At 41.3% G+C, this 13,972-nt stretch overlaps 1 protein-coding gene across 1 annotated transcript in view; it reads left to right on the plus strand.

Moving 5' to 3' along the window:
• LOC113833952 (zinc finger protein 728-like) overlaps positions 1–13,972 on the plus strand; it is a 31,464-nt gene that overhangs the window by 4,274 nt on the left and 13,218 nt on the right. The window contains 2 exon segments of the mRNA XM_035438797.1: positions 425–520; positions 1,357–2,742. Of these exon segments, the coding sequence (XP_035294688.1) occupies positions 425–520; positions 1,357–2,742 (1,482 nt within the window).

Below are 13,972 nucleotides of genomic sequence, written 5' to 3' on the forward strand. Positions count from 1 at the left end.
GTGCTTCCAACGATGAAATTTATTGGGCAATTTTTAAGGAAATTTAAGGAGAGTATTCATACACCTTAGAATGATGTTGTTTCTTCCTGTGTTCATAATTTTCCCCCTTCCTTTTAGAAGTATCTGTTATGTTTGTGTAATATTATAAAGCAAGTGGTGTGAGTGGGGAGCATACAAGTTAAAAAGAATATCTCGCTCTTCAGTTTAAATATTTTTCCTTCTAGCTGAGGGACATGAAGGTCAGGACCTGCAAATCCTAAATTCTCCTAAGCATTAGCTGTGTCCTCCAGGAAATACATGAAGAACTAATCCTCTACAATTCTTGATTGTCTCTTCTCATTCCTTATTCACACACAGTCCTAGAGAGGACATGAGGTCTCCAGGAGATCACACTAATAGTGGTGTTCTCTTTTCCCACAAATAGGTCTTGCTTCCTCTAAGCCATACCTAGTCACATTTCTGGAGCACAGTCACGGGCCTTCAGATAAGAAGAGACAAGCATCAGCTGCCATGCAAACAGGTGTGTAGGAATAGGGGATAAGAATAGAGTGGGAGACCTGAGATCCAACAGGAAGCCAGGCTTTGTCATGAACATTGCCTCAAAATGCTCTGATGAAATCAGTTTTTAACGGTCGCCTTTTCTCTTTTGCTGTGAGAAGAGGGTGTGATGATGCATGGATTCTCTTAGGCTTTGTTCTTCTCCCATTATGTCAGCTATGTTTACAGTGACTGCCTCAGTTCTGTAATTTCTAGGTGACCATGATTTCTTTTTCATAAGTTAATTAGTGGATATTTATTCATTAAGTGAGCATAGATCCTACTGTCTTCAATCCATGAAATGCATTATTTAATATTTTTGTGGTTATGCAGCATAATTTTCATCCCTTCCAAACTAGAAGTCTGTAGTTAGGAGATATATATATATATATATATATATATATATATATATATCCTAAAAATATGTGTCTTCCAACTTTGACTGTTTTCATACATTGTATACATCTACTCATAAAATTTCTATATTTCTTCAAGCAGCGCATTTACAATAGCACAATAGGCTTGTTTTCCTAATTGGTGATGTTGTGCCTTCCTTACATGTTTGACTTTGATGAATATTGTTTAGATTCTTTGATCTATGTTGTCATGGCCTTCTTCTTTCACTGAAAGTTACATAATTTCCACCTGTCATGGTGTTTTTAATTAGACTTCACTGAATACAACTTTAGAAATTTGAATGTAACCTATTATTTATATTGAAAATTTCAGGTATGAGGAAATGATTCTTTTTTAAAAAATAAACATAAATGTAGAGAACTTAGCTCAGTTTTCACTCATTTCTCAACCTTTGTTCACCAGGAAAAAAACACTCTACAGGCAAAAAATGTGGCATAACCATTTCCTGGAACTCACAACCCATTAACAACCAGAATATTAATTTAAGAAAGAAGCCCTATAAGTGTGAAGAATGTGGCAAGGCCTTCTGTATTCCGTCATTACTTTGTGAACACAAGAGAGTACATACAGGAGAGAAACCCTTCAAGTGTGAAGTCTGTGACAAAGCCTTCCATGCTCCATCATTACTTTCTAAACACAAAAGAATCCATACAGGAGTGAAACCCTATAAGTGTAAAATGTGTAGCAAGGCCTTCAATTGTCCATCACTACTGTCTGCACACAAGAGCATTCATACAGGAGAAAAGCCAAACAAATGTGAAATATGTGGCAAGGCCTTCTATTTTCCATCACGACTTACTGAACACAAGAAAATTCATGCAGAAGAGAAACCCTACAAGTGTGAAATATGTGGGAAGCTCTTCAATCGTCCATCAAGTCTTTCTGTACACAAGAGGGTTCACAGAGGAGAGAAACCCTACAAATGTGAAGTATGTGGCAAGGCCTTCTATATTCCATCACAACTTTCTATCCACAAGAGAATCCATACAGGAGAGAAGCCCCACAAGTGTGAAGTATGTGGTACTGCCTTCAATTGTACATCAGGACTTTCTGTACACAAGAGGATTCACACAGGAGAAAAGCCTTACAAATGTGAAGTATGTGGCAAGGCCTTCAATCGTCTATCAGGACTTTCTATACACAAGAATATTCATACAGGAGAGAAACCTTACAAGTGTGAAGTATGTGGCAAGGCCTTCAATGGTCCATCAGGACTGTCTGTACACAAGAGGATTCATACAGGAGAGAAACCCTACAAGTGTAAACTATGTGGCAAAGCTTTCAATAGTCTATCAGGACTATCTAAACACATGATGATTCATACAGGAGAGAAACCCTACAAATGTGAAGAATGTGGCAAAGCTTTCCGAATTCCATCTCTACTTTCAGAACACAAGAGAATTCATACAGGAGAGAAACCCTACAAGTGTGAAATATGTGGCAGGGTCTTTAGAATTTCACGGATTCTTTCTGCTCACATGATAATCCATTCTGGAAAGAAAACCCACAAGTGTGAGGAGTGTGGAAAAGCCTTCTATAAAAAGTCACAACTAAATCACCACAAATTGACTCACACTGGGGAGTAACCTTACAAATATGAAGAATATGGCAAACTCATCATCTGTACCAGAACCTTAAAGAACATCCAAGAATTCTTTCTGGAGAATGTGGTAACGACTTTAGAACTTACACAGCACGTTCTATCCACCAGACTAGTCACATTGGAGGGAAACATTACTAGTTGGAGAATGGCAAGGCCTTTCACCAGTGTTCTGGTCTTAAAGAACAGCTAAGAAATCAATGAGAGAGAAGCCCTGTGAAGAATGCGCCAAGGTCATTTGCACTTATTAACACCTTTTGAAACACCTGATAATTCATATTGGAGAGAAATGCCTGTAGTGTCAAAAATGTTAAAAACCCTTCAATAAATTTCTAGTGTTTTTCATCCCAAGGTAGTTTAAAAATTCAGTGAAATAATACTAATGTTAAAGATTTCATAAAATGTTTTATGCTTTTTACTTCTTTACAAGATATCAAAAAGTATTCTGAATAGAAGCCCTATAAGTAGGGACAATGTGGTGAAGCCTTTAGGTCATTCAGACCTTACCCAGCACAAAGAATCCATAGTACAAGGAAGCCATACACATGTGAAGGATCTGGTGAGGTCCTTGAGCACTCAATCAACATTTCCTGCCCTTCTTAGAATTCATCCCAGAGGGAAACAACACAACTGTGGATGGTGTGGCAATGCTTTCAAGGAGCCCTCATACCTTCAACCAGTGCTCCTCAGCCTTCCTAATGCTGACACCTTTAATACAGTTCCTCATGCTGTGCTGAGCCCAGCCATAAAATTGTTTTCCTTGCTACTTCCAACCTAACAGTTTGCTACTGTTATGAATCATTATGTAATATCTTTGTATTCAATGGTCTTAGGTGACCCCTGTGAAAAGGTCATTTGAACTCCAAGGGGTTATGATCCACATCTTAAAAATTGCTTCCTTAAATAAAGGTATTCATACTAAGCAATGACTTGGAGAGCATTGGGAAATTTTTTCTTCATCTTTTACCCCTTGTTTAGCTTCAAGGAAATCACTCAGCCTAGCAATATGTATGAATCTCAGTTGTTTAGATTCCTTGATTATTGGCTCAAGAACATGTCTGTAGGTCATTTTATTTCTGTTAATTGATGTAGGGGAACCTAGACCACTGGATGATGGCAGTAAACCATGCATGTGCCACCCTTGGCCAGGTTTCTAATCATTCTTTTTTTGTTTTTTTTCTTTTTTTTTTTTTCTTCAAGACAGGATTTTTCTGTATTGCTTTTCAGCCTGTCCTGGAACTCGCTGTGTAGAGCAGACTGGCTTTGAACTCACAGAGATCCACCTGCCTCTGCCTCCCAAGTGCTGGGATTAAAGGTGTGTGCCACTAAACCAGGCTCTCTAATCATCCTTTATAATAAGAAATCGGAGTTGGCTATCAGGGTGAAACTGAAGGATCAGAGAAGCAATCAGCCATCCACTACAGTTCTTTCATCTACTAATGCTCAGACCAAAGGGACCATCCTGTCCTCAGACTGCTTCCTCAGAATGCCTGCCTTTTCAGACTGCATCCTCAGACTGCTTCAGACTGCCTGCTGCTCAGACTGCACTGAACTCTTGACTCTTCTCGCCTTTTATTGTTCTCTGGCCAGCTATGTCACTCCTGTCTCCACCTTCCTAGTTCTGGGATTAAATTCATGTGATCCCAAATTTCAGGATCACCATTGTGTGAGCTCTGTTTCTCTTTTAGATTGGATTTCCTGTAGCTCAGGATGGCCTTGAATTAAAAGGGATCCTTCTGTCTCTGTCTCCTGAGTGCTGGGATTAAAGGTGTGTGCCACCAGTGCTTGACCTCTATGGACTAGTTCTGTGCTCTGACACTCATGAAAGCTTTATTTGTTCGGTCATAAACAAAATTTCGTCACATTATCCTATTTTTGTCTAAAATAAGAAAGGTTATAACAAATACAAGAAAAACTATACAATAAAGGCAATAAATACATCAACAGTGATAGCCCATTTTCATTTGACTAATTAAGAGAAAACAGTCCATTATCTATCCTAGTGTTGTAAGTCCAAAGTCTTGTACCTAATTCACTTTCTAGGCTAATACTCATTACCATCCAAAACTATCTTTTGATATCTCTCAACCTTATACACTTAAAATCTCTTTAATGAGTTTCTTTACTGAGTCTGCTACACAAGGAAGACTTTAACTATAACTATAACTGTAACTATAACTATAACTTTAACTATAACTTTAACTACCTAGTCTTCAACTCCCTTAGAGACCCAAGAAGGAAATAATATTAAATGAGTAAGCAGGAAGTGCAAGCAAGCAACTTGCAAAAAATGTGAGAGATTACAGAATAGCTGGTTACAGAGATAGTCACCCAATGCCTCTCTGTAATGTTGGGCCATCTATCTTTGGCCCACAATTCTAGACTATTCCACACACTTTTTATAAAGCAGGATTTTTTTTTCCGGAGACATGGTTTCTCTATAGTTTTGGAGGCTGTCCTGGAACTAGCTCTTGTAGACCAGGCTAGTCTCGAACTCACAGAGATCCACCTGCCTCTGCCTCCCGAGTGCTAGGATTAAAGGCGTGCGCCACCAACGTCTGCATAAAGCAGGATTTTTGAAGACCTTGTCTTGTCAAGGTTTGGCAGTCTCTCTCTTTTGTGTCCTGCTTGTCCAACTAAGACAACATACTGTCAGCAGTCAAGGCAACAGTACTTTGTTGCCCAGTGGCCACTATTGCCAAAAAGAAAGTAAACTCCATGTGGAGTTTATTCAGTGCTCATCATCTTCTCTGTAGTACATTGGTGCTGCCTGGAGCAGACATGTCTCATTGTTATAAAATAAAGAACCTATGTCATTAAAACATGTTAGATGTCATATTTTGTGGGTCTCTGAAGTGTTTGAAGATGACTTGTCTTTCTAAAATATATCTCTGTTTGACCTTTGAAACATACTTACTGTGACTACAAGTTTGGCTTATTAGGTAATTACTAACCTACCTTTCCATATTATGCTATAAAGTTAATAATATCTTTCAAGGACTATAAGTTTGCATTACATCGTTAAAATGAGCTGTATAAGTGTAATACCTTGAATAAGATTAGAAACATATGTACAGGATCTTTTAACAAATTTATCTCAAATTTGTATTATATACAAAATTTGTATACAATATACAAATGTTCAATCCAATGTAAAACATTCAAAACTAGTAGTTGCTTTTTAACAGTAGATTCAATAATCTACCTTTTTTATCTTATAGCTATATCATCCCTTTTTTTTTTTAGAGTAGATTCAATAATCCATTCTTTTATCCTAACATATCTATATGCCCCTTTTTTCTTTTCAAAACAAAACTGAATCTAATCCCTATTGTTCAACTTTTTTCTGTCCATAACCAGTAACACCTTTTCACCAACCTCTAAACAATGTCAAATATTCATAACCCAATGAAATACAAAAATAACCTACCCTACTTCTTGGGAATGTGGGCATCATGTTCTTAAAGTTACTTCCTGCTGTCTGGGGACAAGGGCATCGTTAGGGGATCCTGAAATAATTTTGGACCCATTATCAAATCCTGGGAGAGATGGCTGTATCATAGGTTATCTGGTCTCTATGACATGGGAGAGTACGAGGCTTGTCTCAAGTCCTGGCTAGAGTAGTCTGTGAAGCTGGATCATCTCAGCTAGCCACCTACAAATTGTTCTGAGCAGTTTGTAGCCCAGAGCCGATCTTTATGTGGGTTTTTCAGCTTAGTGTTAATATCATAATCATGGAGCCATCAACATTGTGGGGTCCCATCATCTTCAGAGATCAAATTAGGTCAGAGCATTCCTTTTCTTGTTAACATTTTCCCATGTAATTCCCCCTTATTTGGATGCTTATTTTTTTTCAAAGTTCCTTAAATTCCTCAAGATGGTTGTTTTTGTTTTCCTGAATACACATGACCAAAACCTTCCCAACCCTAACTTTGGGGAGTTTCCCTTTTGGCAAATTGTATCTGATCAAATAAAAAGCATTTGTTAGTTTTAAAGTCAGTTTAGATTGAATGGCCATGCTGTTTGATGAACTATCACCTCTTCTAATCAAGAGGTCAGTCTCGTTCAAATCTAATCTTTAGTTGCTCTAGGGAGGAGTTTCCCCCACAGTGACAGGAAACAACTGAACTGAAATTGACATGGGGGCCCATGAGAGGCCCCTCAAGGCATTTCCAGATGGCAAAGGGCTACCTTGACTGACACTTGTTGATCTACATTCATTAGTCCAATGCCTGCAATTGCCATATATCTGTTTAATCCAGAAGTGAGGGGTATTCTATTTGAATTAGGCTTAGAAACACACATTGTTTCTAGGAACTCCCTGTTTACAGTCCCTTTTAAGGTCCTTTTTGCCACATTTGTAACACTTGACATTTTGTTTTTCTTCAACCCTCTGGAAATCGCCTCTCTTACGTAAGCATCTTCTTGGTCATGAGATTCAATATTGATTGTATCTCAGATCCATTCCTCCAAAGGTGCTGATCTTGCCTTTAAAGGCCTAATAATCCTTCTGCATTGCACGTTAGGATTTTCAAAAGCCAAAGACTCAATTACTATTTGTCTAGCTTCTGAATTCGATGTCATTCTATTTACTGCTGATATCAATTTTTATAAATAAAAAAAAACTCAGTGAATTTTCTTTGGGGCCTTTTATAACTTTAGCAAATGTTTCAATTTTCTTTCTTACTTCTCCAATTGCTTCCCAAGTCTTCAAAGCTGCTGAGTGGCGTAATGCCAGTGTGTGGCCATCCTATAGGGATTGCCTTTCTATCCTGGCATAATCTCCTTCTCCAAGAAGTTGATCTTGGGAGATTTCCATACCTCTATCTCTACTCTGCTGTTCAATGGCCTTAGCCTCTTTTTTTCCCACCAGGTCCTCCAATTGTAATTGTGGCCCAGGCTCCAAGAATGCTGTAGCCAAATGTCTCCCCTCTTTTTGTATAATTCTATTACATGTTAACCACAACTTTAACATCTACTTCACAAATGGTGAATACTTGCCATATGAGACTACCACTTCCTTAAATCTCCTTAAATCTAACCACAGAAGTTCAATCAGCTCTTATAGAGCCCCTGCAATTTAGCAATTCCTGTAATATGTTAAGGTTGGTTGTGTGAAAACCTTAGGCTGTTCCTCTCTAACATTAAAATGTAATGCTGAGATTGGTTCCCCTTTAAATTCCTGTCTGTGTCTCAATATTTCTATGATCTGTTTCAATAAGTTTTTCTAAAACTTATATCTAAAACTTAAAACTAATATGAACCAACATTTCAGTGATAAAACAAAATGATAAATCTGACAATGTTCATAAGTGACATTACATAAATCCCATCAAAATTAGTTATGCTTCCATTTAATTGTCCCATTTTCAAACAGTCCAGTGTATTATGGTACAGAGACCTAATTTCCCCCATTGTAATATGTAACATTTTTTAATATGGGAAAAACTCTCTCAACTAATTCCTCTCTTTAAGAAATCCCAATTTTCTCACTAAGTCTGCTAACAATGATGGTGAAATGTGAGGTGTACCATGCCTGAGTGATGGACACAGGCAGTGAACAAACAAGCTGGCTGAGGAGAGCTGAAGCTGCTACCATGTACCTGTGAGCTGAGATAGGCAGTCTGTGGAGAGGGTGTCTAGGGGAAGCTCACAAAATGGGGGAGAAGTTGGCTGTCTGAAAAAGCACATGGGATTGTGTGGATGATGCATGTGAGGCAGGAGCTGCCTGAAGTCAGAGCTAGCTGGTATAGGGTGGGTAAGTCCTGTGGTGTTGGGAGTCCAGGTGCTTCTGGAGTTTTGGTGTCAGCTGGAGACTGTTGTAGAGAGACTGTAACAGAAAATCCCAAAGTTGCTCAGAGGCCGGGGGAAAAAAAGAAAGAAAACCTAGCCAGTGTTGTGTGCAGCTCTGGCATGTGCCAGTGGCATATCACATGCAAGAGACTTTTTCATGAATCCGTGCCCTAAAGTTGGGCACCAATTTTCACAAGAGTTCTAATTGGTCTTAATAAAACCCAAAGCCAGATTGAATCAGGGTAAATCCTAAAAGATCAGAGAGACAAAGGAGCAAACCACAGCCAACTTTTACCTTGCTGACTCACATGAAAAGTAGCTGAGCTTCTGTTTCTCCATCCTTATATATCTCTCTCTCTGTGTCCAGCCATATCACTTCCTGTCTGTCTGTACAGACTTTCAGACCCCTATGGTTAACTAACGGTCAGCCCACCCTCTGATCTTCAGGCAAGTTTTAATTGTTAGAGCATACGATATCACCCCAGTGTTACTTTGCCTGCCTAAAACACCTGGTTGGTTAATAAAGAGCTAAATGGCCATATAGCAAGGATGGAGAGAGGATAGGCAGGGCTGGCAAGCAGAGAGAATAAGTTAAAGATCTAGTAATGAGAGAAGGATAAGGAGGAGGACATCAGAGGCCAGCCACCTAGCTACACAGCAAACCATGGAGGAAGAAGGTAAGAAATGTATACAGAAAGAGAGAAAGATAAAGGTCCAGAGGCAAGAGATAGATGGGATTATTTAAGTTAAGAAAAGCTGGGTAGGAATAAGCCAAGCCTCTGTGTACTAATCTGGGAGCTGGGTGGCATCTCCCCCCACAAAGAGTAAAGAGTGAAAAAACAACTACATTTTGGCATTACAGCATGGGACCGTATTTCCCTGTAGGGTGTGGGGAAGCTGGAAAAATGAAAAGAGAAGAGAAAGGAAAAAAAAAAAAGACACAACTTCTTTAAGAGGTGCTGCTGTTCAGCACGCAGCACTAAATAGGAAAGGCAAGCTAAGTAACAAACATTTGTTTCAACGTACTTGTTCAGGTGGAAGTCCCACCTGGGCCCCTCCTCTCTCTCTGCAGACCCTGCCACAGAGAAAGCCTGCTGAGCACCCTTTATGACTCCTGGTGTCCTTAAGACCACGCCTACATGGTATTTAAGACCCAGCCCATAGACAGCCCTCATGGTTTCCCCTTTCCCTGGGACTACTCGGGGATGCTTTGTTGGGATTAAAACCTGGACTTGAATCCAGTTTGAATGGCTTATTGCATTTAAGGAATCGCCCACTATTAGGGATAGTTTACTTATCATCTGCTGTGTTGGCCTGAGTGAGTCTGTTCTTTCCATGACCACCTGGTGTGATTGTGGGAAGCCACTGTCACTCTCACAACCCCCCTCAACCTCTGCTACACAAGACTACTTGGTAAGTCACCCACTTCCAAACCAAATGCCTATGAGAGATCCAGCATCCTTTCGGAGTCCAGAGACTTCTGGGGCAACTGCAGTGCCAGGGAGCTCCAGCCCATTAGGAGCCACAATAGTCCCTGATTCTTAGATCTCTCTGTCAGGAAGACGGTCTGCACAAGAGTCTATCCCAAACACCTTTCCTGGCTCTAAGCCTGTAGAATCGGACACAGTTTTGGTAGCCTCCAGCCTCCAATAAAAGGCATATGACTGGAAGCCTCCGAGTCAAGTCTGATCTCAAGTCACTACAAAATTTCTCCAAATTGCATCTAGGTCACACCATACGTTGGTTTGAGCTCCACTACTCAGGTTTGGGAGCCTTGCATTTCCACCTTTCCCCTGTTCTCTGTTTCTCTGCATCATCATCTCTTCCCCCCTTTGCTACCTGCTCCTCTGTCTGTCTGCATTACTGCACATGTCTCTTCTGCTTGTTCTGTCTCTGTTGGCTTCCACCCACCCCTCTGCCCTCCTGTTCCTGGGCATCCTGTTTGAAGCTGATGGGTTTCAGACTCAGGGCTACTCCTTGCTGGGTCTACTCTGCAACCTGTCATGGCTGCCAAAGCAGGGGCCTGGGACCTTCACTAGCCACATGGGCAGCCACCATTTTGACTAAGGTTAATGAGAGAGAGGTCATATGACTTCACCACCATCTTGAATAAACGTGACCACATGGAGTGGCCCTGCCAAGGAGAAATTAGGTCTCCACTATATTTTAGCAATATGATGATTCCTGTCCTGTCCTAAAAACAAGGCTTATAGAAGAAAAGATTTAAGGCAATACTGGTTTGTTGATGAATGCTGCACCTCCATGCATTCATGTACAGGGATGTATCTTCCTGACAGCCAGATTATAAAGCATGAGGGCATTCCCTTTATTATTGATTTTAAAAACACTAAATTGTTTGGAATGTTAAAACTTGGTTTTGCATTTTGATTAGGTGTTAGGACCACAGCTGAAAATGAGAGCCTGAAATCTGTCTCCTAATCTTCTTGTTTTTACTGACATTGGTAAGCTGTAGCTAATTGGGTAAACTATATGTACAGATTTAACATTGTTAGACCCCTGGAAAACTCAGGTATCCAGGGTCCCAGGCCATGACCTCGGTCACCCCAATCACCAGGCAGATTCAAGAGCTTGCTGCAAACTGCATGAGGCTTTATTGCTTTTTTTTTTTTTTTCGAGCTAACCCCATGTTAGCTCGGGTCTTTCACCCGCCCGCCATGGCGGATGGCTCGCCAAAGACAGCTCGAACTGGCTGCAGAGAGAGATCTTGTAGGGCAGCGTAAGGGGAGTGTCTAGGGGTATGCAGAGGCTAATGATTGGTGTGCCTCCAGGCTTGGAGGGCTTGCCCTGTTTTGATTGGCCAACTGGTTGTTATGGCCCATAGGCCCTCCCAGGGTGGTTGCTATGCTCTGTGCATCATTGCTGTGTGCTTGTCCGTAAAGCACACCCAGAGTCGTAAAGCATAGCACCATCAGCTAACTTCTGATTGGTTCCTTGTCACGAGGCAGACACCTAACCTCTAGTGACTAAGACAAGGTCATAGCGAGCACGTGTTACTGTCATGGCTGCCGAAATGGGGGGCTTAAATAGTTAAACCGAAAAACATTTGTCTGGCTTAGATATACTTAACAGATAATGTTCCCTGATCCTCAAATACTTCAAAGATCTGACATGGCATTTTAATAGCAAAGCTTCTCATGATAGAGACACACCAGCCCCTGGCAGCATCCTGTATCTTCTGCAAGGATAGCCATAAGAGAAGTCTCACCTGGAGCTCACTATAAATGTAGGAAAGCCAGTAAAAGAGCAGATAACTGCTGCCAGACTATGAACAAGCAGAACACCGGGGAATTGATTTCTCTGCTTTGCTAAGACAGGGTAGGTCACTCTCCCCAAATCCCTACCCCAAAGGAAAGTCTGTCAGATATTCTGGGCTTGGCAGCTGAAGACTGGAATTTCTCTCTCCCAATGACCACAGAGAAACCTGGGATAGGTGCCCTAGGTAGCAGGAAACCTGTATCAGTTCTGCTCATTTGTTTATCCCTCTCAGATCTGAGGGTGTTTGATGACTAGGGTAGCCTTCCAGGTTTAAAAGTCCCTCCCCCAACTCTGGAAATGACAGATAGTTTTAAAAAGATCTTAAATTTCTGTGGATTTTACCGGTCCCAGCTTTTAGGACTGCATAAAAGCTTTTTGCTATGACACCAAGACGTAAATCTGTTCCAGTTGTTTTACAGACACCTGCCTGTTCCTGGGAAAGAGTTCCACTACTGTATCAAGAAATCTGGCCTGGTGGAAACTAATATCAGTCTCTAGAGTCTCCCTCTGACCCCTCCCATCTATAAGCATATTTTACAGGTTCATTCCTCTTGTCGAACTCATGACAAGGCCAACTCACAGGAGGCCCTCCAGATACACCAGTCCCTACACCAGCCCCAGCTCCAAGGACTCCAACTGAGTGAATACTGAAAAGGTGACTACACCAACATTCCCACCTCCAGGGAACAGCAGATGTGCTGACTCAAACATTCCTTCCCCGAATTAGCATGCCATTCCCACACACACACACAAGATCCTGGTCCATCAGTTCTGGTACCACCTGTCCTGACTCAAACAGGCATTTATGCAGGATAAATGGTCTGGCCAGCAATTGGGACCTTCTACCCTCTGCTTTGTTTTGTTTTGTTTTGTTTTGTTTTCAAAATGTCTCAATGAGCAGCATATCTGCTCTTGTGACCCATTCATCCTTGTGGCCCATTCTCTGGCCCATTCATCCTTGACTCTTTGGTACCACCAGGGCACACCTCCATTCCATTCTTTCAGGCAGTCTTCACTCTTCCTCTGGCTAGCCCCGGTCGTAGGGCCAGTGTTAAGGATTTTTTTTTCTCCTAACAGCCTGCCTTCTCTGCTTCCTCAAGAAACAGATTCCTGAGGTCTTCAGGATAGCAGTTAATGGGATGCTTCTTCACCCTTACCAACCACTGAGCATGAGCCCACCAATTCCTAACTCCTCCCTCCCCATGTCATTCCATGCCTGCAGGAAGTAGCCAGACTTGAACCAGGGATCCCACGTACCCAAGGAGTCTGGGATGTTTAGGTAGAAGCCCCAACTCTGTCTCTCCAAACCCCACCCCTGAGAAAACCCTCCAAGAAAAGGCTTCTACCACAAGCTCCTCAAGACCACACCTATAGGGTATTTAAGACCAGCGGCATAGTCTTACCTCATTTGTGGTTTCCCTTTTTCTCTGAGACCACCTGTGAATGCTTTGCTTGGATTGAAACCTGGAATTTAATTTGGTTTGATTGGCTTATTGCATTGGCAGGGTTACCCCCTACCAGGCAATATTTTACTTATCAGTACTGGCTTCCAACAGCTAGGAGGGTTTAATGCAATTCCTGGTCACACACCTCCAACTGAGCCATGTGCTTTAGGCCTGGCCCTCACAAACCTAAAAGCAGGCAGAGCCAGCCTATAGAGCTTCTAGGAGGAACCAGCTATATGTTAGCAATTTCAAATTACTCACATGGTTAAAACAAAAAGGCTAGAGATACACAATTAAAGAGTCCAGATGGAAAACCCTCTAAACAGGCTCCAGTGAGTTCACAATGTGTGAGGTCTTAGGAAAACAAAAAAAAAAAGTGTATTGACAATCATAGAAAGAAAGAAATATTTAAAAATACTAAAGTCTTTAAAGATATAAGTTAAATAATAAAAAAAGAATAAGCCACATAGAGATGGATAATACACAGAAGGTCTGGATTCTCTGTGTCATTGTGTTGATTTTGAGTTTTTTGAATGCTGATGAGCAAAACACAGCTGCTGACACACATGGTTTTGAAATAGGGACAGCACGGACAAACTGCAGATCTCTGTTGTTCGGCAGGTCATAGGTAGTGAAGAGGACCACCTGAGGGATATCTGACACTGTGCCCAGAATTCTATGGAAATGGCCACCAGCTGGCACCTGACTGAAACTCCTTCATGATGGTCTTGTTCTCCTTCTCTGGCATGTCCATGCATGGACAGCACAGTGAAAATGGCTTCTCCCATTTTCTCTGTCAACAATCAAACTTCCTCTTGGTGTTGCAGATGACAGTCGGGTCAGCCTGTTGTAGATACCACACAATATCAAACATCTGTTCCTCCCTTTCCATTGCCACGAGAAA

The sequence above is a fragment of the Cricetulus griseus genome, chromosome 2 (genome assembly GCF_003668045.3).
Source record: "Cricetulus griseus strain 17A/GY chromosome 2, alternate assembly CriGri-PICRH-1.0, whole genome shotgun sequence".
Classification (NCBI taxonomy): domain Eukaryota; kingdom Metazoa; phylum Chordata; class Mammalia; order Rodentia; family Cricetidae; genus Cricetulus; species Cricetulus griseus.